This window comes from Bactrocera tryoni, chromosome 2, assembly GCF_016617805.1.
Source record: "Bactrocera tryoni isolate S06 chromosome 2, CSIRO_BtryS06_freeze2, whole genome shotgun sequence".
In the NCBI taxonomy this organism is placed as follows: domain Eukaryota; kingdom Metazoa; phylum Arthropoda; class Insecta; order Diptera; family Tephritidae; genus Bactrocera; species Bactrocera tryoni.
Window position 1 is genome coordinate 12,142,704 of NC_052500.1, and position 27,460 is coordinate 12,170,163.

Genomic DNA, 27,460 nt, shown 5'->3' on the forward strand with positions numbered 1-27,460 from the left:
TTTGCGGCTTAGAATGATATCATCCGCGTTTTCAAATTGTTTTCAAGGAAATAAATAATTTAATGTTCTATAAATACTGAGAACATTCTAAGATTCCCAGTGGTATGAACAAAAACACAAAAAACAGATTTTATATATGTACACTGTTTCTAAGAAAACGAAAAATTATTAGATTAATGCAGATTAATTTTCGAAAATGTGAGTTTTCGATTAATTTTTCATCTTTCCATTAAAATTTGAACTTCCAATAAATATTAATCGATTATTTATCGTTTATCGGTTATCGAAATTGTTAGTTATCGATTTTTCCAAAGATAGCTTTTATATCGAAGGAAACAAAAATAGTTGAATATTTTTTACCAAAATTTTTTAAATACAAACTTAAAATTATCGATAACTGCATCTCAAAATTTCGCTTAATCACTTATTGATAACTTATACACAAATAAGAAATTGTTATAAGCAAGGACAGTATTCAGTAAGCAGCCGATTCAAAATAAATTTAGTTTATTTTTGTTTTTCAATACTGAATATTTATCGATTTAATTTATTGAATTTTTGAAAATTTAGTTTTACTTTAAAAAAAAAACTATTGTAGAAGATTATTATTGTATACATAGAAAAGTATCGCTGCATGTTCAGCTGAAATATTGAAATATATGTTTATCGATATAATTTAAATATCGATGTATATCAAATCGATTAAATTCAGAAACCAGACATTAGTGAAAATATTTCTTGAAACTCATTCATATACAAACACTTTTTTTTTTAATTCAATATAAATAATCTCTTCTAAAACGTTTGTCATATTAGCGATAATTTGCAACATATTTTAAAAATTTAAGTGACTTTTAGACAGAAAACGTGAGGTGCTTTATTCATTCTAAATTTTTTATTTAATTTTACCGTGATGAATTACTTGCTTGTGTTGATAACTGATATTATAAAATAAAATTATCGATTTTGGGTAAAACATTATTTACAGGTTAAGCTCATAGGTATTTTGTTAAATTCTACTTAAGCTACAGATATTTATACTACAAATGTTAGAATTTTTTATTACAAAAAAGTTATCGATTTTTATCGATGGATTCGGTATATTATTGTTTACAGATTTAGTTCAATTATTAATAAAAAATGTTATCGATGTATCGATATATTTCGGTTATCGATACATTTGCATATATTATTGTTCACAGATGTATTATATATTTAAAAAGTTTGTAGTTTTTATTGTATATTTTTATTTTATTTGAATATATTTTTATCTTAAGCTCTTTAAGCTTATTTCTATAAAAAGCTTTTTTTCTTATAAAAAAAATTTTAATTTCTTTTGCAAGTTGAGTCTCACATTACCAATTTTTCCCCCCTTTAGACCTCGACGAGTGCCAAAGTCCCACGGCCTGCGGCACTGGTGCGCAATGCATCAACACGCCCGGCAATTACACCTGCGCATGTCCCGAAGGCTACCATGGCGATCCATATTACAGCTGTACGGACATCGACGAGTGCACGCATCCGAATGCCTGCGGCCCAGGCGCCATCTGTACGAACCTCGAGGGCGGTTATCGCTGCGACTGCCCGGAGGGTTACGACGGTGATGCGCGCTCCGCCAACGGCTGTGCCGACTATGATGAGTGTGCGCGTTCGCCATGCGGTCGTAATGCGCAGTGCCTGAATACGGACGGTAGCTTCAAGTGTATCTGCCCCGATGGCTACGCGGGTGATCCCAGTCAAGGTTGTGAAGGTAAGTGTCGAGAAATTGAAAAATTGCCGCTACGCTTTTCTTGAACGAAATCTCAAGACTAAGTATATGGTATTCATTTGTTGTTCTCTTTTATGTATTTGCATCCCTCACGGAAAAATCAAAACAAAATAAATTTAACCATTGCACTTTCATGCGCATACAACACAAAATTCGATTTAAAAAATATTCAAACAACAACAACGTACACTTAATGTTAACCACGGTGGCACAAAACCATAAATTCACAACTCGAATTGTTTTTGCACACACATACAAAAATAAAATAAAAACCGTAACGACAACAACAACACGCAAAATGCATTTAACAACTAAAACGCCAACAATAATAAACAAAATAAAACATCACATGTGGCAATATCGAAAATTATTTAACCCAAACACCCCATACATAAACGCACCGCACGCACATGCCAAATTTATCGACGACGTCTCAACCCACATTTACCACTCGTGCTCATTCGTATCAACATCGCGTAGACGTCGACGAATGCTCCACTAACAATCCATGCGGTTTGGGTGCTGAATGCGTGAATATTGGCGGTAGCTTTGCGTGCCATTGTCCGCCCGGCTATGCGCTCGAATTCGAACGGGAGTATAGTCTGGGTGGCGGCGGTATCTATGGCGGCAATGGCACAACACTAAGGGTAACCGGCGCCGGTTTAGCTTGTGTCGATATCGATGAATGTAATATGGATAATGGTGTGGCCAAGTGTGGCACGAACGCAAAATGCATTAACTTTCCGGGCTCATATCGTTGCTTATGTCCGAGCGGCTTTCAAGGACAGGGGTATTTGCATTGTGAAAGTTAGTATCGCTTATTGTAGTATTTGTATAGTAGTAAGCTTTTGCATATAAATGACGAAAGCTTGCAAGCTTTACTTGAAAGCTCACAAATTAATCTGAAATAATATCTTCAAAGCTTACACTTAACTAAAAAGAGTTTAAGCGTTTTCAAAATTCGACTAAACCCGTTTGAGCGCAAGGCTTGCAAGCTTTTTACGCATCACACTACAAGCTTCTAAAGCGATGCTTTAAACAAACACCGCAAACTCTAAATGCTTTCCTATACTTTGAACACTTTTTACAACTTGCTTCCCAGCAAACCAAAAGCTTTCAATGACGCACAAAAATATTTTCAACAATAAAATCTGGCCGTTTCTAATACAAACTTTCGCAGACGTGCTTAAAAATTATGAAGCTTTTAAGGCTTAAATAATGCTTCGGCTATCAATCTTTAAAGCTTTCAAAAGTTCGCAGTTCGTAGCGCAAAAGCGCCCGTTCTTTCTTTCTCTCCCTCTTCAACTCTTATAAAGAGGATGCTAACGAGTGAGCTTTTCTTACCTATAAACAAAATTACGATAATATCACTGGGTGTTGGAACTATTTGAGCATCCGCACAGCTTTCATCCGGTTGCAATTTTGCCGAATATATAATATACAACTTCAATTCATGCTTTCATAGTTCAAGATGTACCTTTAAAGGAGAGATACATATATACGGCAAAAAATGATACTTCATTGGAACCGTTATCAAAACTCCTTAAAAATTTTAATAATATATAAATTTCATACAAAGCTTGGAAATCTTAACAAGCTTAAAGTTTCTATCAAATAAGGAGAACGAAAAAACAAGAGATGACAACCTTTTCTACGAAAAAAGTTCTCAAAGCTCCTGAAAGCTCCGATCATCAACAACAGTATTCGTTAATGAAAGCTTTAGCTCTTGTGAACATTTCAGATTATATATTCGCGTGTCCTCGCAAAATTTGTAAACAGTGCTTAAAGCTTCACACAGTGAAAACATCTATTTATAGCAAATGTTGGTTTTACCAAGTTTAAAGCTTTTCAGTCCTTATTACAAATTTTTCTTAAAAAAGTTCTTAAAGTTATGGATTAAAAGCTTTCATAACCAACAACAGCATTTGTTCACGAAAGCTCAGCCTCTTGTCAATATTTAGACCTTACTCTCGTACGTCCTCGCAAATTTTTGAAACTGCGTTTAAAGCTTCATACAGTGAAAGCTTCGATTTATCGAAAATATTTGCTGGGAAAACTTTCAACAACTCTACACTTTGCTAAAACTTACAAAAGCTTTCATAGCGCGCTTGCTTTTGAAGCTTTCTTAACTGCTATTACTCTCATTCTATTAAAGAGCTGCATTTGCATTCAAGTAAGACTCTAGGTTTGCGACAGCTTTTTCGTAGCCTTCGTTTCAGTTTTCGCTCGTCTCCTACTGCCTATTTTCACGCTATTCCTACACATACATTTCTCGTATATTATTTACATCAAACTCATTACATTCATGAATACATTGTAACCAAGTATATTTGTTCTTTGTTTAATTTTTAACTAATTTAACAACCTTCTCCCAACAACACCACCACCACAACCACTATGAACCAAAAAACCAAAAAAAAACACCAATCAATACCATCACTGCAACCAACAACGCCTACCATCCAACTACCTTGAAACCCCATCCAACCAACCAAACCGAACCGAAAACGATAATAACACCACGCGAACCACCAAATCAACCGATTGCAACGTTTGAATCAATATTTTTGCACCACTCCGCACGTGCAACGACAACGTCACATTACACCAATTTGATACGCACCCGTTTATGCGCGCACTTTAGACATCAACGAGTGCCAGGACAATCCTTGTGGCGAGAATGCGATCTGCACCGACACCGTCGGCAGCTTTGTCTGCACCTGTAAAACGGACTACACCGGCGATCCCTTCCGCGGCTGCACGGACATCGATGAGTGTACCGCACTAGAGAAACCCTGCGGCACACATGCCATATGCGAAAATGCCGTACCCGGCTATAATTGTAAGTGTCCACAGGGCTTCGATGGAAAGCCAGACCCGAAAGTGGCCTGCGAACAGGTCGATGTTAATATACTTTGTCGCAGCAGTTTCGATTGCACCAACAATGCTGAATGTATTGAGAATCAATGTTTTTGTTTGGATGGCTTCGAACCGATTGGCTCCAGTTGTGTGGACATCGATGAATGTCGCACGCATGCGGACGCCTGTGGCGTGCACGCACAATGTATAAATACGCCCGGTTCGTTCCGTTGCGATTGTGAGGCTGGCTTTGTGGGCACACCGCCGCGCATAGCTTGTAAGGAACCCTGTGAGGATGTGCACTGTGGCGAGCATGCTTACTGCAAACCGGATGGCAATGAGGCTTATTGTATTTGCGAGGACGGTTGGACTTTCAATCCCAGTGACATCTCAGCCGGTTGTGTGGATATTGACGAGTGTGATGCGGTACATGGTCCCTTTGGCAGTTGTGGCATCAATGCGACGTGCACAAATACGTTGGGTAGCTTTAGTTGCGCCTGTCCATCAGGCTTTTCCGGCGATCCGCATGCCAAATGCCTCGACGTGGATGAATGTCGCGTAGGCAATAAGTGTGGTGAAGGTGCGGAATGTGTTAATATGAATGGCGGCTATACCTGTCGTTGTCCAGCCGATTCGATCGCCGATCCAGATCCCACCGTGCGTTGCGTACCGATTGTTACGTGCGCTTCAAACAACGACTGTCCCGGTAATGCGATTTGTGATGCGGAAAAACGTTGTCTATGTCCACAACCCAATATCGGCAATGATTGTCGTCATCCTTGTGAAGCGGTTAATTGTGGCGCTCACGCACAATGCATGTTGGCTAATGGCCAAGCGCAATGCTTGTGTGTCGAGGGTTACACTGGCAGCCCCAATACACCCGGCGGTTGTAATGACATCGACGAATGTAAGACGAACCCATGTCAAGCGAATGCTATCTGTACCAATACAGCTGGTGGTTATCTTTGCCAGTGTCCAAGTGGCGCAAGCGGTGATCCCTACCGTGAGGGCTGCACTGCAGGAAAAGTCGCATTCACTTGTTCCGACTCGAATCCCTGTTCGCCGGGTGAAACCTGCGTCACAGACTCATATACCGGTAGTGGCGTGTGTATTTGTCGACAAGGCTACGAACGCAATGCAGAGTCAGGTCTCTGTCAGGATATGGATGAATGTTCGCCGAATCGTCAGAAGGCGGCTTGCGGCCTTAATGCGCTTTGTAAAAATCTACCCGGTAGTTATGAATGTAAATGTCCACAAGGCTTTAGCGGCAATCCCTTCGTTATGTGCGAGCAATGCAAATCATCGGAATGTCAATGTCAACCACCCTACAAGTTGGTCGGCAACAGTTGTATACTCGCCGATTGCTCAAAGGATAAGAAATGTCCGAACGGTGCTGAGTGTATTTCAATCGCTGGTGGCGTTAGTTACTGTGCCTGTCCGAAAGGCTATAAGACCGGACCCGATGGTTCATGCGTTGATGTGAATGAATGTGTGGAACGTGACTCACAAGTGTGCGCTTTTGGCGCTGAATGTATTAATATACCCGGCGGTTTCACGTGTGCATGCCCTGAGGGCTATAACGGCGACCCCTACCATGGACTCTGTGCGCCAGCGCAACGTAAATGCGCTGCCGATAAGGAATGTGGCACGAACGAGAAATGCGTGCAACCTGGCGAATGTGTCTGTCCACCACCATTCTTCTTGGATCTCTACGACAACAACAAGTGTAAAAGTCCTTGCGAACGTTTCCCTTGTGGCATCAACGCCAAATGCACACCAACCGATCCACCACAATGTATGTGTGAACCGGGATTCAAAGGAGATCCGCTTATGGGTTGTACCGATGAGGATGAGTGTGCGCACTTGCCTTGCGCTTATGGCGCTTACTGTGTTAATAAGAAGGGCGGTTATCAATGTGTCTGCCCGAAAGGTTTCACAGGTGATCCATACAAGAGCGGCTGTATACTGGAAACCGGCGTACCAAAGAGTAAATGCACTGCCAACGAAGACTGTGCAAGCAATTTGGCTTGCGTTGAAGGCACTTGTGTGTCGCCATGCTCCAGCTTACTTTGTGGACCCAATGCATTCTGTGAGACTGACAACCATGCCGGCTGGTGTCGTTGCCGCGTCGGTTATAGCAAAGATCAAAACGGTGATTGTGTATCACAATGTAAGGATATCATTTGTGGAGAGAGCGCTCTCTGCATACCAACGGCAGAGGGACCAACCTGTAAATGTCCACAAGGTTCCTTCGGCAATCCATTCCCAGGTGGCTCCTGCTCAACAGATCAATGTAGTGCCTCACGTCCATGCGCTGAGCGTCAAGTTTGCATCAACGGACGCTGTAAGGAACGCTGTGACGGCGTGGTGTGTGGCATTGGAGCTACTTGTGACAGGAATAGTGGCAAATGTGTTTGTGAACCCAACTTTATCGGCAATCCAGATCTCGTGTGTGTACCACCTGTTAAATATGCTGAATGTGAACCGAAGTGCGGTGACAATGCGCACTGTGAGTATGGTTTCGGCAATAGCGTATGCGCTTGCAACCCCGGCACAACGGGCAATCCCTACGAGGGTTGTGGTCCACAAAACAAGAATATTTGCGCACCCAATAGCTGCGGTACGAATGCTGAATGTCGTGCTGATGGTCAACAAATCAGTTGTATCTGCCCACAAGGGTTCACGGGTAACGCCTACGTGGGCTGCCAAGATGTAGATGAGTGTGTGAACAAACCCTGTGGTCTCAATGCAGCCTGTCTCAATACACATGGCGGTTTCGAGTGTCTCTGCCTATCCGGATTCGCTGGTGATCCGTTCAGCAGTTGCCAACCTGTCGATACTACATTCTGTAATGATGCTGATAGATGCGAATGTAATGCCCGCGTCGAATGTCCCGATGGCTACACTTGTGAGAGCGGCAAGTGCAAGAATTTATGCTCAAAGACTGCCTGCGGCCCAAGAGCTGCCTGCGATGGCGGTAAGTGTATTTGTCCACTCGGTTATATTGGAGATCCATACGACACCACTAGCGGCTGCACCATCCGTGGTCAATGCAACAACGATGCCGACTGTAAGCTCTCGGAAATTTGCTTCCAATTGGGCAAAGGTTTGCGCAAATGTGTTGATGCCTGCTCAAAGATTCAGTGCGGTCCGAATGCGCTTTGCGTGTCAAACGATCATCGTTCGTCTTGTATCTGCACTGATGGTTATTTCGGCAATCCAAGCAATCTACAAGTGGGTTGCCAACCCGAACGAAAAGTTCCAGATGAAGAGGATAAATGCAAATCGGACAATGACTGTGAAGCGGGTTACTCGTGTACACCCGATATGCACGGCACCAAGGAATGCATCAACCGTTGCTCGAAGGTCGTTTGTGGCACGAATGAAGTGTGCAACATTGATGCGAATGGACATGCGCTATGCAATTGCGCCGATAGCTTTGTTTGGAATCCCGTCACTTCAACTTGTGAAAAACCTTCACTGCCTGACTGTACAAGTGATACGGACTGTCCAGCTGCTTCCGGCTGTAGACCCGACGTGGTCGGTGTACTCAAGTGTGTCTCAATCTGCGATGAATTTACATGTCCGGCCAATTCAGTTTGTGTAGCACGTAATCACGAGGGACGCTGTGATTGTCTAACCGGCTACGTTGGCAATCCAAACGATCGAAATGGCTGCCAGCCAGTGACGAAGAATCAATGCCGCACCAATGCTGAATGCGCCGAATCGGAAGCATGTGTAAAATATGGACCTACTGAGAGTCTGACTTGCCGACCAGCTTGTGAGAGTGTTAAGTGCGGTCCACGTGCCGTATGCATCACTAATAATCACATCGCTCAGTGCCAATGTCCACCAGGACCATATGCTGGTGATCCAAATGATCCATTCAATGGCTGTCAGAGCGTACCATGTGTCTACAATCACGACTGTCCACCAACCAAAATGTGTAACCGTATGACACATACTTGCTACGATGTCTGCGATGAAGAGTCCTGTGGAGAAAACGCCATTTGTATTGCTGAAGATCATCGTGCCGTGTGTCAATGTCCACCAGGCTTCAAAGGAAATCCCATGCCCGAAGTGGAGTGCACAAAAGTTAGCGGCTGTCAGCCCGGCACATGTCATCATTCTGCCATTTGTGAGGTCACACCAACTGGACCAATGTGCCGCTGTCCCGAAAATTTCATCGGCGAACCCGAAACAACCGGCTGTCGTCCAGTAGGCCAATGTCCAAATGGCGATGCCGATTGTCCAGCAAATACCATTTGTGCTGGTGGTCGTTGCATTGATCCCTGTGAGAACGCTTGCGGTCAGAACTCCGAATGTAAGGTGGTTAATCGCAAACCAGTTTGCAGTTGCCCATTGAAGTTCCAACAAAATGGTGAATCACCTAAAGAAGGATGTGTACGTTCAGTGTCTAGATGTAGGTCTGACATCGACTGTGGAGGTGAAATTTGCTACAATGGACAATGTCGAGTAGCTTGCCGTAATGCAAACGACTGTTCGGTAGGAGAAAAATGTTTGAGTAATATTTGTGTAATACCTTGCTTGGACCATAGTCAGTGTACATCGGGTTTGGCCTGCTTGGATGGCCTTTGCGTCCTTGGCTGTCGCAGCAATAAGGATTGCCCATCGGACCAATCATGCATCAACAATAAATGTGGCGATCCCTGCAAGACAGGTGGCATTTGCGGTCCCAATGCGCTCTGTAGCATCGACAAACATCTCAGCCAGTGCACTTGCCCCGAAGGATTCGAGGGTAATCCCACACCCGATCAAGGTTGTGTACGTGTACCGGCGCCATGCTTGGCTACCAATCAATGCCCAAGCAGTCATATGTGTATCGGCAACCAATGTAATTTGCCCTGTCAGAAGACAACGGCTTGTGCAATCGGCGAACGTTGCTATCAGAATGTTTGTCGCAAAGTTTGTTACACAAGCAACAACTGTTTGCCTGGTGAAATATGTAATAATGACGGCACTTGCCAACCTGGCTGTGACTCCGATGCTGATTGTCCACCTACAGAACTCTGTCTCAGCGGTAAATGCAAATGTGCTGCCGGTTTTATTGGCACACCCTTCGGTTGTTCCGACATTGATGAATGTACTGAGGAGCCTTGTCATCCCACGGCACGTTGCGAGAACCTCCCCGGTTCTTATCGCTGTATTTGCCCCGAAGGCACAGTGGGTGATGGTCTAACTCAACAAGGTTGCATTAAACCAAAAGAATGTTATAAGGATGACGATTGCGCGAACAATCTAGCTTGCATTAGTGATAAGTGTACAGAGCCCTGCAGCAACACCACTTGTGGACCGAATGCGCTTTGCAATGCAGAAAATCATCAAGCCTCTTGTTATTGCCCACCCGGCCATTTGGGTGATGCCAGCGAGCATACAGTCGGCTGTTTCAAGGTCGAATGTATTGTCAGTGAGGACTGTGCCAGCGATAAGGCTTGCGATGACGAGACTAATCGTTGCATCAAACCATGCGATCTTATTTCATGCGGCAAAGGCAGTTGTAGTGTTTCAAATCATCAAGCGTTATGTACTTGCTACGAGGGTTACCAGCTCGTAAACAACATCTGCGAAGATATCAACGAATGTCTCTCTCAACCTTGCCACAGCACAGCTTTCTGCGAAAATCAACCCGGCTCATACCAATGCCAATGTCCGGAAGGTCTTATCGGCGATCCAATTCATGTGGGTTGTCGAGATCCCAACGAATGTCTGACCGACTCGGATTGCCCCTCAAGCGCAAGTTGTCAAAATTCACGCTGTCGCAGCCCGTGTGAACGCGAGAATGTCTGCGGTCTTAATGCCACCTGTTTGGCGCAATCACACAATGCCATTTGCACTTGTCCACCCAATTCACGTGGTGATCCATCCATTGAATGCGTCTACATCGAGTGCTCGGAAAACGAGGACTGTGCTAATGAGAAAACCTGCATGGACTCCAAATGTATTGATCCCTGCGCTTTGCCAAATGTTTGTGGTACTAATGCGCGTTGCACTGCCCAGAACCATATCGGTGTTTGTACCTGCGAAAGTGGCACAACGGGCGATGCACAACTCGGCTGTGTCGCGCTACAATACTGCAACACAGACAGTCAGTGCGCTTCAGGCACAATATGTACCAACGGCATCTGCGCTTCACTCTGTAGTTCCGTGCGTGATTGCATCTCGGATCAATTGTGCATACAGGGCGTTTGTCAGCCCACATGCCGTTCGAACTCTTCATGCCCCGAATTCCAATATTGTCACAATAGCATTTGCACCAAGGAGGTGCTTTGTCGTAACGACGACGACTGTGATGTGAATGAGAACTGTATACAGGATACGTATGGACGCGCTTCATGCGAGAATGTTTGTCTGGGTCGCGCTCTTTGCGGACGCAATGCTGAGTGTATAGCACGTAGCCACGCACCCGACTGTGAATGCAAGGAAGGATTCTTCGGTGATCCGAAGAGTGGTTGTCGAAAGATCGAATGTTCTACGGACGCAGAGTGTTCCAATGATAAGACATGCGATGATCATATGTGTAAAATAGCTTGCCTTATCGGCGAACCGTGTGGTGAAAATGCCCTATGTACCACGGAAAATCATAAACAGGTTTGTCACTGTCAGCCTGGCTTTACCGGTGATCCGCGCGTACGTTGTGACGTTGTCGACTTTTGTAAGGATGCGCCATGCGGTCCGGGTGCACGTTGCCGCAATTCGCGTGGTTCATTTAAATGTACTTGCCCTCCCGGTTTGGTTGGTGATCCCTACAATGAAGGTTGTCGCACCGCGGTGGAGTGTGAAACTAGCGAAGATTGTCCCCCGCATGCTGAATGCACCAAAATTAACGGTATATCCAAATGTCAAGATGTTTGTGCGAATGTTAAATGTGGCACGAATGCCGAATGTATACCTAAGGGTCATCAAGCTCATTGTGCATGCCGTAATGGTTACGACGGTAATCCCGCCGATCGGATTGCCGGTTGTAAGCCACTACCCGTACCATGTCAAATGACCAGCGACTGCCCGACCAATACCTACTGTTCGGATAGTATTTGTAAACGTAAGTACTAACATGAAAAGGTACCAAAACACCCAACAACAACATAAAGTTAAAGTTAATGTACGCTAATAACGGTACGGTTTAGTTTTGGAAAAGAAAATAATTAAAACTAAACAACAAAATTGATATCCTAGTGTAACCCATTTAGTGAGCTAACTCCGTAGTTACCTTATTACACAACCTACTACCCTACTTAACCAATAAAATGATACGCACAGGGGTCCGTGTAATGCCTAAAAACATTGTGTGCAGGATATGTGAAGCTACTGACACGCCTATAACCTAGAATAGTTTATACCCCGGTGAAGTTAAATCTAATATATTTTAGGACGAAATAAACGGGAAAACGAATAGGGAATCTATCTATGGGGGTCTATCTCTTAAAGATCACAGATTTAAATTGAGTTCATAGTATAACCCAGATTATTCCAAAGTCAACTATACACAGCGTTCTAGTACAAGCGTACACGCATTGAATTACCATTTCTAGTTTCTTGACAAATTCAGTTTTTCGAGTTACCAAGGATTTACCCTTGAACCCAACGAAATTGCACCCAGCATCCCATTAATCTAGACTTCAAGACGTCAAAAGCTTGAACAATTCTAAAAATCTGATACCTCAAAGCACTTAGACCGTAAACTCAACAGCTTTTGAGTTTTATGTTACATTTTCACAAAACTTCTCGACGTCAAAAGCTTCTGAAAACCTAATATCTCAAGCCCTTGGACCGTAAACCCACAGCTTTTGAGTTTTATGTTACATTTTCACAATACTTCTCGACGTCAAATGCTTTGATTAAGTTCATCAAAACATACAACCTGCTTGTGGGCTGACCCGAGAAAGTCCAAATTTAGTCCAAGTTCAGATCTCCAGGGTTATAGAATAGTGGTTTAATGAAAAACTATAAAGAGTTAGTTGCCAAATTAGTAGATAAATGACTCGGACTGTGTAACAAGAGTTAAAACAATAAACGAAATAACCAAAAGTAAGAACTCGACGACGTACGCACAACTACATAACTCCTAGATTTTGTTTCTAAGCTTCGCTAATATGTTAACTCCACTGTATTACAGCTGCCTGCATACTCGACACCGAATGTGGCGCTACGGAAGTATGTCAAGGTGGTCAATGCGTGAATCCCTGCCTGCAGGCACAAGCTTGCGGCATGAATGCTGAATGCCACATACAGACACACTACAAACAATGCACCTGTCCAGCTGGTTTCACCGGCAATCCAGAGGTGGAATGTGTGCGAATACCGGTGGCTTGTAATAGTGATGTGGAATGCCACGAAGACTATAACTGTCACGACTCAATGTGCCAGCCCGCTTGCCAAAGCGACCAGGATTGTGCCTTGAATGAGAAGTGTCTACGCGGTAGCTGTATGCGTAAGTATCCGAGTCACAACGAGATGCAACACGAGCCTTTAGAAAGAAAGCGCAAACTCAAATTTCAAATTCTACTCTATTTACAGTAACCTGTCGCGTGGACAATGACTGCTTCCTGGGACATGTTTGTCTACATAATAAATGCGTTTATGGTTGTCGTACCGACGATGATTGTAGCGGATCCGAGTCCTGTCGTCATGATAAGTGTATCAATCCTTGCCTAGATAATCCTTGTGGTCCCAATGCTGCCTGCTCCGTATCGAATCATCGTGCTATTTGCAGCTGTCTGGATGGTATGGTACCGAATCCAACACCGCAAGTCGGTTGTGTACGCAGTCCACCGCTCGATTGTAATGAGAATCGTGACTGTCCGAATGGTCTGGCTTGCTTTGAGTTTGCCTGCCGTCCGCTGTGTGCCGATAACGCCGGTTGTCTTACGAATGAGCGCTGTCAAGGTGGCGTCTGCAAGCCGCTTTGTCGACGTGACGACGATTGTCGCGGTAGCGAAGTATGTTTGGGACTAAGCTGCGTAGCTGGTTGCCGTTCGGATCAAGGCTGCCCACAGGATCTATCATGTGTCAATCAACAGTGCATCAATCCATGCGCCGAACCTGCTGCATGTGGCACCAATGCCGAATGTTTGGTCATTGATCATCGCAAGCAATGCACATGCCCACAAGGGCTTATCGGCAATGCGGAGGTGTCGTGTAAAGCGCCGCGTACCGCTTGTACGCGCAATGAGGACTGCGATGGAAATCAACTTTGCTATGGTGGCAGCTGTCAAGGTAAATGCCGCAATGATCAAAACTGTTTGGCCGATGAGCGTTGCATGCGCGGTACGTGTCGCACCGTTTGCAATACGGACTCAGCTTGCGCACAAGGACAGATTTGCGAAAATCGTGTATGCCAAATTGGTTGTCGCAATGATCTCACCTGCCCCAGCAGTGAGGCGTGCGTCAACAAGAAGTGCAAGAATCCCTGCGAGGCACCCGGTCAATGTGGTCAGTGCGCCAACTGTTTGGTGGTCAACCACGGGGTACAGTGTAGCTGCCCGAATGGTTTTCTTGGCGATGGACTTAGCGGCTGTCAACAGCCACCACAACGCTGCAACGCCAACTGTCAGTGTGACGAGACAAATACGTACTGCGCCGACGCCTGTGCGCGCACCGAAGACTGCGCCTGTGGACAAGTTTGCACGCGTGGTAAATGTCGCCAAAAGTGCGGCGCCGGACGCAATTGTCCTCTGGGACAACTCTGCGAACGCGGCACATGTCTGGCTGGCTGCAAAGCCAACACCGATTGTCCCACCGATCAAAGCTGTATCAAAGGAAAATGCGCCGATCCGTGCACAGATAAGTCTGCTTGCGGCCGTAATGCGCTCTGCACTGTCTCCGATCATCGCATGCTGTGTTATTGTCCCGATGGCTACGAAGGTGAACCCAGCACCGAATGCGTACAATTTGAATGTGCGCAGGATAATGACTGTGAACCGAACAAACGTTGTGATGCGGGTAAATGTCGCAACCCGTGCTTGGAATATGGCGCGTGTGGTGTTAATGCACAATGTCGTGTCGTGGATCGTAAGCCACAATGCTCATGCCCACCCGACTACTTTGGCACACCCGAAACTGAGTGTCGTCCACTCGATGGCGGTTGCGCGAATCATCCGTGCGGCGCTAATTCCAAATGTACTGAGGTGCCTGGCGGTTATGAGTGCGCCTGCATGGACGGCTGTATGGGTGATGCGCACAAGGGTTGCGTCTGCGAGGGACATCTGGTGAATGCGTGCGCTGAACAACCATGTGGACAGAATGCTGCTTGCCGCGTCTTGGATCATAATGAAGCGCAATGTTATTGCCCGGCGGAATTCCCCTATGGCGATGCTTATGTAGAATGTAAGTATTGATTGAGTATCCACGAAAGAACTCTTACGGAGTAGAAACCTTTATTAAGTAGAAAATCATGAACAACAAGTTTTTCTGCTCAGAAGAGCAAGCGTTTTTTTGTAGGAATTGATTCTGCTTCTTCTTTTATAAAATATTTAAAATAGTCATTATTCACACATTTTTGAAAGAGTTTCATAAAACTTGTTTAATCAACCACACAAACTTTTGAGAAAACAGCAGTTGATGATATTGCGCCTGCATGTAGGCAATGAATGTGTACACTGTCAACCCGTTACTTATTTTCACTTGCGCCTGGATGTAGGCGCCGTTTTTTTAACAATTTGGTGAAAAAGCGTTATAAATTTTTAGTTCGAAAATTCTGAGCTCAAAACTTAAAGAATAATAGTTTTTGGTATATAATATCCATATTTTTTGATTTCTTAGAATTTTCCTTTACACTTTCCTCAACATTTCTCTCACTTTCTCAACAACGTGTAGGCTACTTAACACCACCACAAGAGGACTGTCGCACGCAGGGTTGCATAACGGGCGAATGTGTACGCCAAGGCGTCGACTACGTGTGCCGTCACGGTAAGTACCGCAATTTTTCTGCTCATTTCAAACATATTATTTTACAATTTCGAATGACCAACCAATAACCAGAAATGTTTTGCAAACTTAGTGAGTTTAGTGGAATAATTTTTCAGTTGCAGATTTTTTAGTTTAGCCTCACTTATTTTTTGTTTGTTTAACTTCTTTTAGTACAAATTAAAAAATTGAGAACTGAGTCTAACACAAATAGTGTGAAAACCAATAAAAACACAAAATATAAATAATGAATTAATTAATATTGTGCGTAGCAATTGTTTGAGTTGAGTTTTATGTTTGCTAATGCAACTTGATAATAATGAAATTCCGTTATCAGCATTTAAATATTTTAATATAAATTAATTAACCCCAACTATGCAAATATTTGCAACAATAGTTTAACAATTGTTTTTAATAATTTAAAACAGCATAATAAATAATAATAATACCTTTAGTGGAGCATTAAGTATTTTGCAACAAAAATTTAAATAATTACATAATTGTTTGCAGAGTTTGAATTTAACCTTTGACACAGCAAAAAGTAAACAAACACTTTTTTGCGGTTAACACTTTTTATTAAGCAAATATTTTTCACAGTGTAGTGTGTGTAAATACAATTTTATACTTTGAGTTTAATACCAAATTTAGTTATTGGGGTTTTTAAGACATTTTTAACGTTTCACACACACACACATACACTTACAAAACATATACATAAACAATACTCCACAACAATGTGTACAGTGTTCTAGAAAAATAAATATATGAAGAAACATAAATTTAAAAAAATTAAAAAATATGTCAGTGAGAGAAAAAAAGATTTTATGCAAAAAAAATATGCACTCAAGAAAATTTTTTACAGTATTATCATTTTTTTCAAGAATTTGTTTTCAAAATTTTTTTTTTTCATTTTTTTTTTAAGATTCCTTTTTTTTAATTTTTTTTTTGCTTTTGCAAAAAATCCATATTTTCTAGCTTAGGTGCATAGTAAATATTTAAGTTTATTTTCTTTAATTTGCATTTAATTTTTGATTTTTATATCTTTATTTGACTTTTTTATGACTTTTTATTTTATTATATAATATTAGCCAATTTTTTCTAAGCAAACCATCCCTTATAGTGCAATTACACTATACGTACGACCAATATACTATATTATATGCATATATGCATGTGTTTCAAGTGAGTTTATATGAACATATACTCATATATACAAAGAAAAAATACACCGAACGCTTGAAAATCAAAATTTATCAAAATCAAAAAGCAAAATTTAACGCATATGGAAGTTCGTGGAATGTCGCTGTCGCTATCGCGGTATCCCAATCTGTGCCTACAGACATGTAACACATATATAATATATATTTTTATAATTGCATACAACATAAGTACTCGTTTAACACATTCACAACTGTATTGGTACAAAAACCACATCAAAACCAAAAACAAAGCAAAAAAAATAAATAAAAAAAAATAAAAGAAAACAGTTGGAGAACAAAACAAAAAATAACATTTTACATGCTTACATCGTTTTTTGTTTAGCTTAAAAACAACAAAACATAATAATAATTCAGTAGGCCTCTAACTCAAGCAGCTACAAGTAGTTGAACATATGCTACAAATACATAAGACATGCATAAATTTTATTGTTACGTAATAAAAGTCAGTTATCCTTTACCAAATAAACATGCATACACTCACACAAGCATACCACACATACAAACATCCTTTACAACATATCCCAAAACATAATCCACAACCATCCCAAAACCAAAAACAACCATGCCACAACACACACATACACCATAACGTAAGCAAAATGAGCGCGCTTCATTGAAACGACTAAAATTTTATACTTCAACAGCTATATACCTAATATTCATGCTCGCAGAAACAACAGTAATACAAAAATATCAACTTTATTCTCATTGGTTAGAACATTTCCGAGTTACACGTCAGTAAATCAAATTATGCTCAGAACATAACCAAATTATCATCACAAAATTTATTAGATATGATTTTCAGCGCATATTAGTATACAAATGAGCTTTTTAGAGCTTACTACTACGAGAGCTTACGTTGGACACTTTAGTTCAAGCTTTTTAGTGTATATTTATCATTTTAAGCGCATACTAGTATACCATAGTGCTTTTTAAAGCTTACTGCTTCTAAAGCTTTCGTTAGAAACTTTAGTTTAAGCTTTTTTGGCTTTATGTTTTCAAAAAAATATGAATGAATATTGGTAAAAATTTTTACTATACTATAATTAAATGACGCTCAATATGGAAAGTTGAGCTTTTTATCTTCACACAACCAAAAGTTGATATAGACAAATACATATGTAATTACAACCGATAAAATTGTACAGTAAAAGGGGCAAACAGATCTAAGCTTATGCTTATACAAAAATTTAATATTTGGATAGCTACGAAAAGCTCAAAAGCTCTACAGGCAAGCTTAAATTTTTTATATAAAATATAAAATGTATGCTTAAAAACATATGATATTTGAATATCAACGAAAAGCTGAAAAGCTCTACAGGCAAGCTTAAATTGTTCATTTAAAATGTAAATTTTATACTACAAAAACTATAATATTTGAGTAGCATTAAAAAGCTTAAAAGCTCTACAGCCTAGCTTAAATTATTAGCTTAAAATACAAATTTATGTCTCAGGATAAATAAAGATTGAGTAGCATCGAAAAGCTTAAAAGCTCTACAGCCTAGCTTAAATTATTAGCTTAAAATATGATAAAATTTATGCCTCAGGAAATACTATCTTTGAGTAGCATCTAATAGCTTAAAAGCTCCCCATCATCGTACATAGCTTTTAAAAATTTATATCTTAGCTTCAAAAACAAAGTGCTTATAAGTGAAGAGATATGTTATGAGCTTCTTTAAAGCTTTAATAATTAGCTTACTTCTAAGAACCTTAAAAAATCTACACAGCTCACGAGCTTATTAAAGTGTCATCTTAAAAGCTTTAATGCTATAGAGGCCAAAATTTAGTTAACATGTTGCATATGTTTCCATTTACCAAAGCTCTTTCAAATATTTAAGCTTTCTGGAACATTTTTTAAGTAAAAATACAACCTAAGAGGTACTTCAAATACGTATAACTCAGTTTTATGGTTTTTTTTGCAGTTTTTGTGGCAAATATTTGATGGTTTCATTGAGTAAAAGCTTTCACATACTACACCATAGTGAAACCTTTCACAGTCACATAGTGAAAACATTCAGATAATAGAAGCTTTTACTTAGTAAAAGCTTTCATTTAGTAAAAACTTTCACATAGTGAAGTTCAAAAGTAAAAGCCTTCAGATAGTAAAAGCTATTACACATTAAAAGCTTTTGGATAGTAAAAGCTTTCATACAGAAAAATTATTCACACATTGAAAGCTTTCAGATTGTAAAAGATTCACATCGTAAGCTTTCATACAGCGCAAGCTTTTACATCTAAAAAGCCCAAGAAAAGTAGCTTTTGATTTAAAGCATATATTAACGTTATAATTAGAGATTGAGCTTACTTCATTGAAAATATATAGAAGTTTATATTTTTATTTTATTTTCTTTTTTTTTTAATTAAAATATTTTTATAATATAAAAACGATATATTTTTTGTATTTTTTTAAACAAAAACAAAAAGCTTAAAACGATAACATGCTTATATATAAGAAAAAAACACATTTAAACCACAGATATCTACCAATCTGTCGAAATATATTAAAAATATCGTTCATTAAGTAACTTTTTGCCGGTGTAACAACTCCACTCCACCATAAACCTTGTCCCAGCCACCAATCTAATCGAATCCTAACCACCACCGTCCACTCCCTAGTAATTAACTTTACACTTATATAATAACTTAATGCAAAATTTAAAATCTCAGTTGTACTAAATAGCCATACATTACCCATACATATGCATACATACAACATAAGAGCATATGTATGTACATATGTATGTGTGTCACGCAGCAAATAACCAAGTAAAAGTTGAGTGCAAAATTATAGCTAAAATTAATAGCAGCATTAGTAACAGCAGCAGCAGCAGCAAACACAACAACAATACCAAATTGAGCTAATACTAAAACCTAACACCAATAAAAAATGCTAAAGAAGCACACACACATACACAAAATACCGGATCAAGCGCCGCGATAGCGATAAGTAAAGCCAACAACAAATTCGTTTAGCAATTGGCAAAGGCAACACACAGAAAAATATTACAAACCAAAAACAAGTTTGTACGAAAACCATGAAACGTTCGATATATGTACAACAACGAAAATGAAATTTTTAGCAAAGAAATGACACCGACCAACACCAACACAAACACATACACATGCGAACACAAACACGAACACAAAGCGACACAGTACCATTTACTGGTTTGCGCTGTGCACCTAACCACGCCCCCCTCGACAACGTGTCTTCCCGCCAACCTCCATTTGCTCCCACACCTATGCGAACAACACCAACACCCATGCTTCCTGCTTTAGTTACCCCTGTTTCGAGTTAAAATTTTTAGTTAAAATGCAATATAGCAGCCTAGTGTTGATTAGCAGTGCATATACAACAACAAAACCAATTTTATAGTAGGCCTGAGCTTGCTTATGACCAAACTTAAGCGTTATAAATATTATATAATTCAAAATACCTACATAGTACATACGTTCTTTATGTTTACTTTTGCTGAATTTCAAAACAATTATATGCCGTTTAGTCTCAGATTGGGAACTGTGGACGGGACAATTCTCACATGGTTCACATATGCCAGCAACTGAATAAAATATATATCATATTTTAACATTCTTCATTTCTTTTTTTTTGGAATTTGAATTTTCGAAATTTTTTATTTTTGAAATTTTGAAATTTTCGAACTTTTGAATTTTCGAAATTTTGTATTTTTGAAATTTCCAATTTTCGAAATTTTTGAAATCTCAAAATTTTGTATTTTCGAAATTTCGAACTTTTCGAAATTAGTCGTTTTTATGCTGACCACCAACAACACGCCTTGTTTATCAAATAATAGAAAAATTATTTTTTTTAACATCTTACTTAACATATAACTTGGATTTAATACCCTCATAAACATTTTTTTTTTTCAACACAATGCGTACACACACCATCAAACCAGTGCGCGCTGACGCCTAAAAGTCGGCCTTTTGTACAGAAAAATCAACACAAAAAAACAAACCAAAATGAAACACTCATTCACTAATCGCCAGGCTCTCTCTCTTTCACGCTCTCATACTCTCTCTGCTCGTACTCTCTACAACTATCACAAACTTATTATTTTAATATTGGCATTTTAGTTCCTTATAAGCAATATACAACAACAAAACTTTGTAAAAATGTATGCAGCAAAAATTAAAAACAAAAAAATATAAAATAAAATAAAAATAATATATAACAATTATAGTAAGTAATGCGTAGGGTCCCGCAATGCAGCCAGCTGTAACTAAATTCACTAACCCTGACAATTATTTTGGTATTTTGCATTAGTCAGTAAGTTGTAAATATGTCTAAACCGAAGTGTACTGTTCTTTGGCAGTGAGCTACTACTAACACTTGTAAATATTTCAATATGCTGTGTTGTTGTTGCACATACACAAACACACAGTTGTATATTTCGAAAAAGTATTTAAAAATATATAAAAAAAATTACGTTTTGTATAAATTAGTTTTGGTATACGATAGTATTTTTTAATTCGATATTTTTTTTTTGTTTTTGCTAATTTGTAAATTAAAATTATATAAACGAATGTAAAGAGCATATAAATATTATATATACAAAAACTTCCTTCATATTTTCCCTTTTATACATATTTTTTAAAATAATTAGTATTTTGCTTTGAAAAACCTAAACACACATACATAGAAAAAGGTTAAAAAAAATATCCCGAATAGGTGTACATAATAGGGCAGAGCGCATGTGTTGGATGTCGTACGAATTTTCAACCGAAAAAGTAATAAAATTATATAAAAACTAATTTTACGATTTACGATTTTTTTCAAAAATTCATTTTTGGCGCATATTCAAAAAGTAGCAATATTTTGTAAAATATTTTAAAAATCTATTTATTGTTATAAAAACTTCAAATTTGAACTTTTATCGGTTTAACGCATCAAATGACTCTCAAATTTCCGAAAACTCTCCGTAAAAACCTCTTCAAAAAGTTTATAACTTGAACTCGTTAAAAAAATTTTAGTTGTTTAAAACTGTTCCTAAAAATTTAGTTTTACATCCGAAAAAACTCTCCAAATTTCGAAAACTCTCCAAAATGTTCAAAACTCATTCAGAAATTATTAGAATTTATTAATTGTTTGAAACTGTCCCTAAAAAACTATTTTCAGAGCAGAAGAAAGCTCTCCAAATTTTGAAAAACTTTCCAAATTTCGTAATGCTATCAAAACAATGTTTTAGAAATTGTATAAGACTGTTCCCAAAAACATGTTTCAACATCTCCAATATAATTTCGAAAAAGTCTCAAAAATTTGCAAAACTCATTCCGAATTGTCTAAAACTGTTCCTAAAAATATCTTTCCACAACTGAAGAAAACTCTAAAAATTTCGAAAAACTCTAAAAAACTTTTCGTAACTCAATCCGAATTCATTAAAATGTTTCTCGGTAAAAAGGAATTCTGCAGATTTCGACAAAATCTCAAAAAAAAATTTCGAAATTTCCAAAAACTCTTCACACAAAAAAAAAAATTTAAGCTCAATAAATACGCTTCCAGACAAACGTGAAAAACTATTCATAAATATTTTTCACTGCCAAAGAAAAATTTTTCACAGCGAAACAACTCTCCAATTTTCGCAAAACCTCTCCAATTATCGGAAAAACTCTCCAATTTTCGGAAAAACTCTCCATGGCTCTGTCTGAATCTATCATAAACCACGTTTTTTGGTTGCCTACTCTTATACTGAGCCAAAGTTTTAAACTGTGAAACTGCGAAATACGATCAGGTGGTAACTCTCATTTCAAAACTGCCAAAAATGTAATAACACAGATGCCAACGCTCACTGCTCACCAAACTTTGCATTTTTTTAACAAAGAGACAAATTTAATTGGAAGTGGATTAAAACAGGTGGCAACTATTTGGAAAAAATTAACATTTTAATCGACTTTGAAATCATGATTTTTAGTATTGAAAAGATTTAACTAGAAATTGTTTTAACGAATATGCGCCAAGGAAACTTAAAACTTAATAAAAAATAAAAAATTAACTAATTTTCATTAAAAAAATTATAGTTCATAACTAAACCAACGCGTAATGGGCAAAAATAAAATAATAATAAAAAAATTGTACGTATCATTCACTCAAATAACAAAATTACATAAAATAATAACTCGCTTGTATTCAACTCTAACAACACAGAAAATAAACAAAAACAACAACTAGTCACAAACAGCAAAACACTTTTGCTGCGATCTTGAAAATGTGAGATGTCTCCCCTTCACAGTTCTCCACTAATTTGATGTTTACACGAGCTGTTTGTAAAACAAAAACAAAAGCAATAATTTATTACATTTTAATAAATTTGTTTTTTCATGAATTGGCACAACTTTTTTCCAAAAGCAAAGAAAAACTAATAAATATCCTACACAGTATTTAACAAAAACACTTTCCAATACTTTTTTTTACGAAAACAGAAACCCAAAATTATTATTATTGTCTAAACGCTACCGTTTTCAAAATAACGTTTCGAATTTACGCACACACAAACACATACACATTTAGAAAATTTCGTTTCCGAAACAGAGTATTACATAGCATTTCTAATATCACAACCTAACCTCAAAGTCAAACGCAATAATCCTCTCCTAAACAACCAACAGCACTACAAAACGTCCAAGTGCCTACACCGCTATCCTAGAAAACTACCACACAACCACTCCCCACCCACACAGTACCAACCAGCCAACAAACACGGAACCAATCCACCCACTGACAAACAAATTATAGTTTATAAATGTCACTAAAGTCCCTAGAAACATAGGAACCCACCAAAACGAAAAATCTACCAAATATAATGTCAAGTCGACACTGTTCCCGAACCCACACAAACACACACCGTACCTGTTTAAACACTAAGCGTAGGGTTAGTTTAAGCTTATTACTTAAGTACCACAATTTTTTTACCCACGAAATTCCCTCACTTTCCCGTACGCGTACACTCAACTATACACTACAGCTGTTCCGCTCGCACAATTTCCGTTTACTCGTGAGTACGCCGCCACATAAGTGGCTCACAAACTGGCTCACTTCTTTCTCTTCCGCTCGATTTGGCTCTCGACTGCATGTGCTTGCGAAGCAAAAAAGTCAAAATTCTCTGTCAAAAACGCGCTGACTCCCTCAATGTGCATGCATATATTTTAAACTCTCTTATCAAATCTACCGAAATCACTCTGTCTTTCACTCGTTCGCTCTTTCTATTTGTGCACACAAGCTTCAGCAATGAAAGCTTACTTAAAACCTAAATCTCACTCAATGTCGCTAGACAAGAGTGCTACTATTAAAATCACACCTACTTTTCTTACCGAAAATCTCCCACTCTCAAATCCAGTATATGCACCCGTGTAAGAGGAAATGTATAAATAGAAGAAAAGGATTTTTTTTACAACAAAACAATCACTAGCAACCAAAAAACCCGTCTCTCTATCTCACGATATCTCTCTCTCTCTTTCGGCCACTTCAAATTCCATTTTAGACACCGAACAATGCACATCAGACGTCGAATGTCCCAGTGAGAAATCATGCCTGCAAGGACACTGCGTTGATCCTTGTTCGGTGCGTGGCGTTTGTGGTGCAAATGCGCTTTGCAAGAGCGTACTACACCGACCGCGTTGCTCCTGCCCCAGTTGCTATATCGGACGACCCGAAGTCGAATGCAAGCCGGATCCCAAGTGCACCGACGACACTATGCTGCAACCGCGTGATCCACAACAACAAATACCCTGCGCACAGGACAACGATTGTCCCGACCATCTGCAGTGCAGTCACTATGGCCAATGTAATGATCCATGTCAGAATCCGCTATTCATATGCGGCGGCAGTAAGAAGTGTGAGACACGTCGCCACCAACCGGTATGCGTGTGCAAATCCGGCTTCATTGTGAATGAATATGGTGAATTGACTTGCGCGCCCGAGAAGCGTGAATGCTATCGCGATGATGATTGCGCCTCGAATATGGCTTGTAGTGAGGGCAAATGCCGCAGTCCGTGCGTGGTGCCCGTGGGTCGTCAACCCATCTGTGCGGAGAATAAATCCTGCGAGGTGCAGGATCACAAGCCAGTCTGCATTTGTATGAAGGATTGTCAACCGTCGATATCGATTTGTCTGCGCGATGCGGGCTGTCCGTCGGGTTTGGCGTGCCGCTCGTATCAGTGCGTCAATCCGTGCGATTTTGCAACGTGCGCACCCAACTCGCCATGCATCGTCGAGGATCATAAGCCGATATGTAAATTCTGCCCGCCCGGATTTATTGCCGATGCCAAGCATGGATGTCAAAAAGGTAAAGCAATCGTCTAGAGTTGTATAAGTGTGAACAAAAACTACTACTACCAAAAAATCAAAAAAAAAGTTACATAAAAATGCAAACAAAATTAAGAAAAAACAACATGTGCTCACTGTCTCATGCTCTCTCCAATACTCCTACAATTTTCGCTCATATTAATGCCACACAGGCCGTGCGCGCCCTCTCACCCACACATTAACGTTTGTTTGGTGTGCGCTCGGCGGCTGCGCGGCGCCTCCAACTGCAAGCAACTAATTTTTGTTTTAACGAACTGCTTCCCGCGAGCGCCGCACAGCGCTTACAATCAGCAAGTAACAACTATATTTCTGCTGCTTGACAGTGAGAACTCAAGCGTTTTTAAATGAAATTTATTTTTTAATTTTTTTTCTGACAAAAAGTATGCTTAAAACCGTTAATAAAGCCCATGGCAGTTTCAGTCTAACGCAAAAATGCAAAAGCTTTGCAGCACTATTTCTTGAAAGAGAAAATCCGCTTACCACCAATCGAGTTATTAATTAAACAATTTAAGAAAAACAAAAACAACATTTGTCTGTCATTGAAAACTTGAACTTCATACGTTTTTCGTAACTCCAATAGCTAACCAACAGTAAAATCCTCTACACATTCACACACGCTCATGCCACAGTTCAATTAATGAATTAATTACTTAAAAAAAAACAACAACAACAACAATTAATCAATGCAATAAACAGCAAATTAATCCAAAATTAATATTTTGTTGGAAAAATTTTGAAGTAAACAATTAAAAATTTTTGGTTTGTAACATACAACAGTCGAAAGTATTACTAACGGTTTACCAGCGTAGCTAACTAATTGTAAAACAAAGTACAAAGTAACTGTAAATTCTAAATATAATACATTAAAACCCAAACCTTACTACCTCAAACAACGTAAAGCCAAACATAATATTTAGATACATATATATATATATACATATATACTTATATATACATATATACTTATATATAAATATAAAACTAATATACTTATGACCCCTTGATATATCCCGCTCCTTAAAACGTAAAATAAGTACCCCTCTACTAGTCAATTTGTACCTGTAATAACTGATAGCAACCCCCATGTATATATTTACCCTCCACCAAAACAAAAACAAAAGAAAAACCACAAATTTCCCAAAAAAAAAATTATTTACTTCCAATTGTATATATATTTTTTATATCTAACATATTTTTTATCTTATCAACATGTAAAAAATTTACTCTACGCCACAATGTACAAAACAAATTCTACATTCTTTATTACAAAACAAAAACAAAAAAACATTAACCAAATTGTAAAAATCACCAAAAACAAATTACAACCACAAAAACTCGTGCAGCGATAACAACTTCTACGCCTGCTACAACTGCGTCTGCAACTCCAGCTACGTCTCCGTCACCGGCTGGTGCCAACTGTACACAAGATGTTGACTGCGACGAAACGCTTCAGTGCAGCAGCGCGCGGCAATGCGTTGATCCCTGTACAGTCGTGTGTGCCGAGTCTGCATTGTGTATTGTGAAAGCACATCGCGTGGCCACATGTATCTGCGCTGATAGTTTTATTGGCAATACCACCGTCAAATGCATTCCCATACTCTTTGAAATACCCTCGACTCTTGAAACTACCACAAAACCTATATCGTATGACCGTACGGACACGACTGCGACAACTGTTAAGTACACCACCATGTATATAGGCAATCAAACAGAAATGCGTACCCACTATACAGATATTGTCGCCGAAACAGAAACCGAATCTTATGACAGTACGACACAAGCGACGGAGTTTAGTACGACCACCCAAACAGCTGAAACACGACCTACGACAAAAGAGATAACAACAAAAGTCACCACAAGTGAACCCGAAGGTGAAACAAAATTTACTCCCACCCCTGCATCAATCACCGAAATTCCATCGAAGGCAACCACTGTGGGATATACCACTGTCCCAGGTGTAAGAATCACAACACCAGAATCTACAACAATATCTGAAGGTGAAGAAAGATTTACCTCCACACGTCGACCGGTCACAGAGACCTCTGCTCCGGAAACTACTGCGGGATATACCACAGTCCCAGGTGTAAGAATCACAACTCCAGAATCTACAACAATATCTGAAGGTGAAGAAAGATTTACCTCCACACGTCGACCGGTCACAGAGACCTCTGCTCCGGAAACTACTGTGGGATATACCACAGTCTCAGGTGTAAGAATCACAATACCAGAATCTACAACAATATCTGAAGGTGAAGAAAAATTAACCTCAACACGTCGTCCGGTTACTGAGACCTCTGCGCCGGAAACTACTGAGGGATATACAACAGTCCCAGGTGTAAGAATAACGACACCAGAATCTACAACAATATC

At 39.5% G+C, this 27,460-nt stretch overlaps 1 protein-coding gene and 1 long non-coding RNA gene across 2 annotated transcripts in view; one reads left to right on the forward strand and one right to left on the reverse strand.

The window, feature by feature from the left end:
* LOC120769209 overlaps positions 1-27,460 on the reverse strand; it is a 210,208-nt gene that overhangs the window by 113,103 nt on the left and 69,645 nt on the right. The gene's annotated exons all lie outside the window — the stretch shown is intronic.
* The window catches only part of LOC120769207, a 132,797-nt gene that overhangs the window by 35,738 nt on the left and 69,599 nt on the right, over positions 1-27,460 (forward strand). The window contains 6 exon segments of the mRNA XM_040096101.1: positions 1,379-1,750; positions 2,249-2,575; positions 4,413-11,687; positions 12,762-13,076; positions 13,163-14,971; positions 15,461-15,553. Coding sequence (XP_039952035.1) covers positions 1,379-1,750; positions 2,249-2,575; positions 4,413-11,687; positions 12,762-13,076; positions 13,163-14,971; positions 15,461-15,553 — 10,191 coding nt within the window.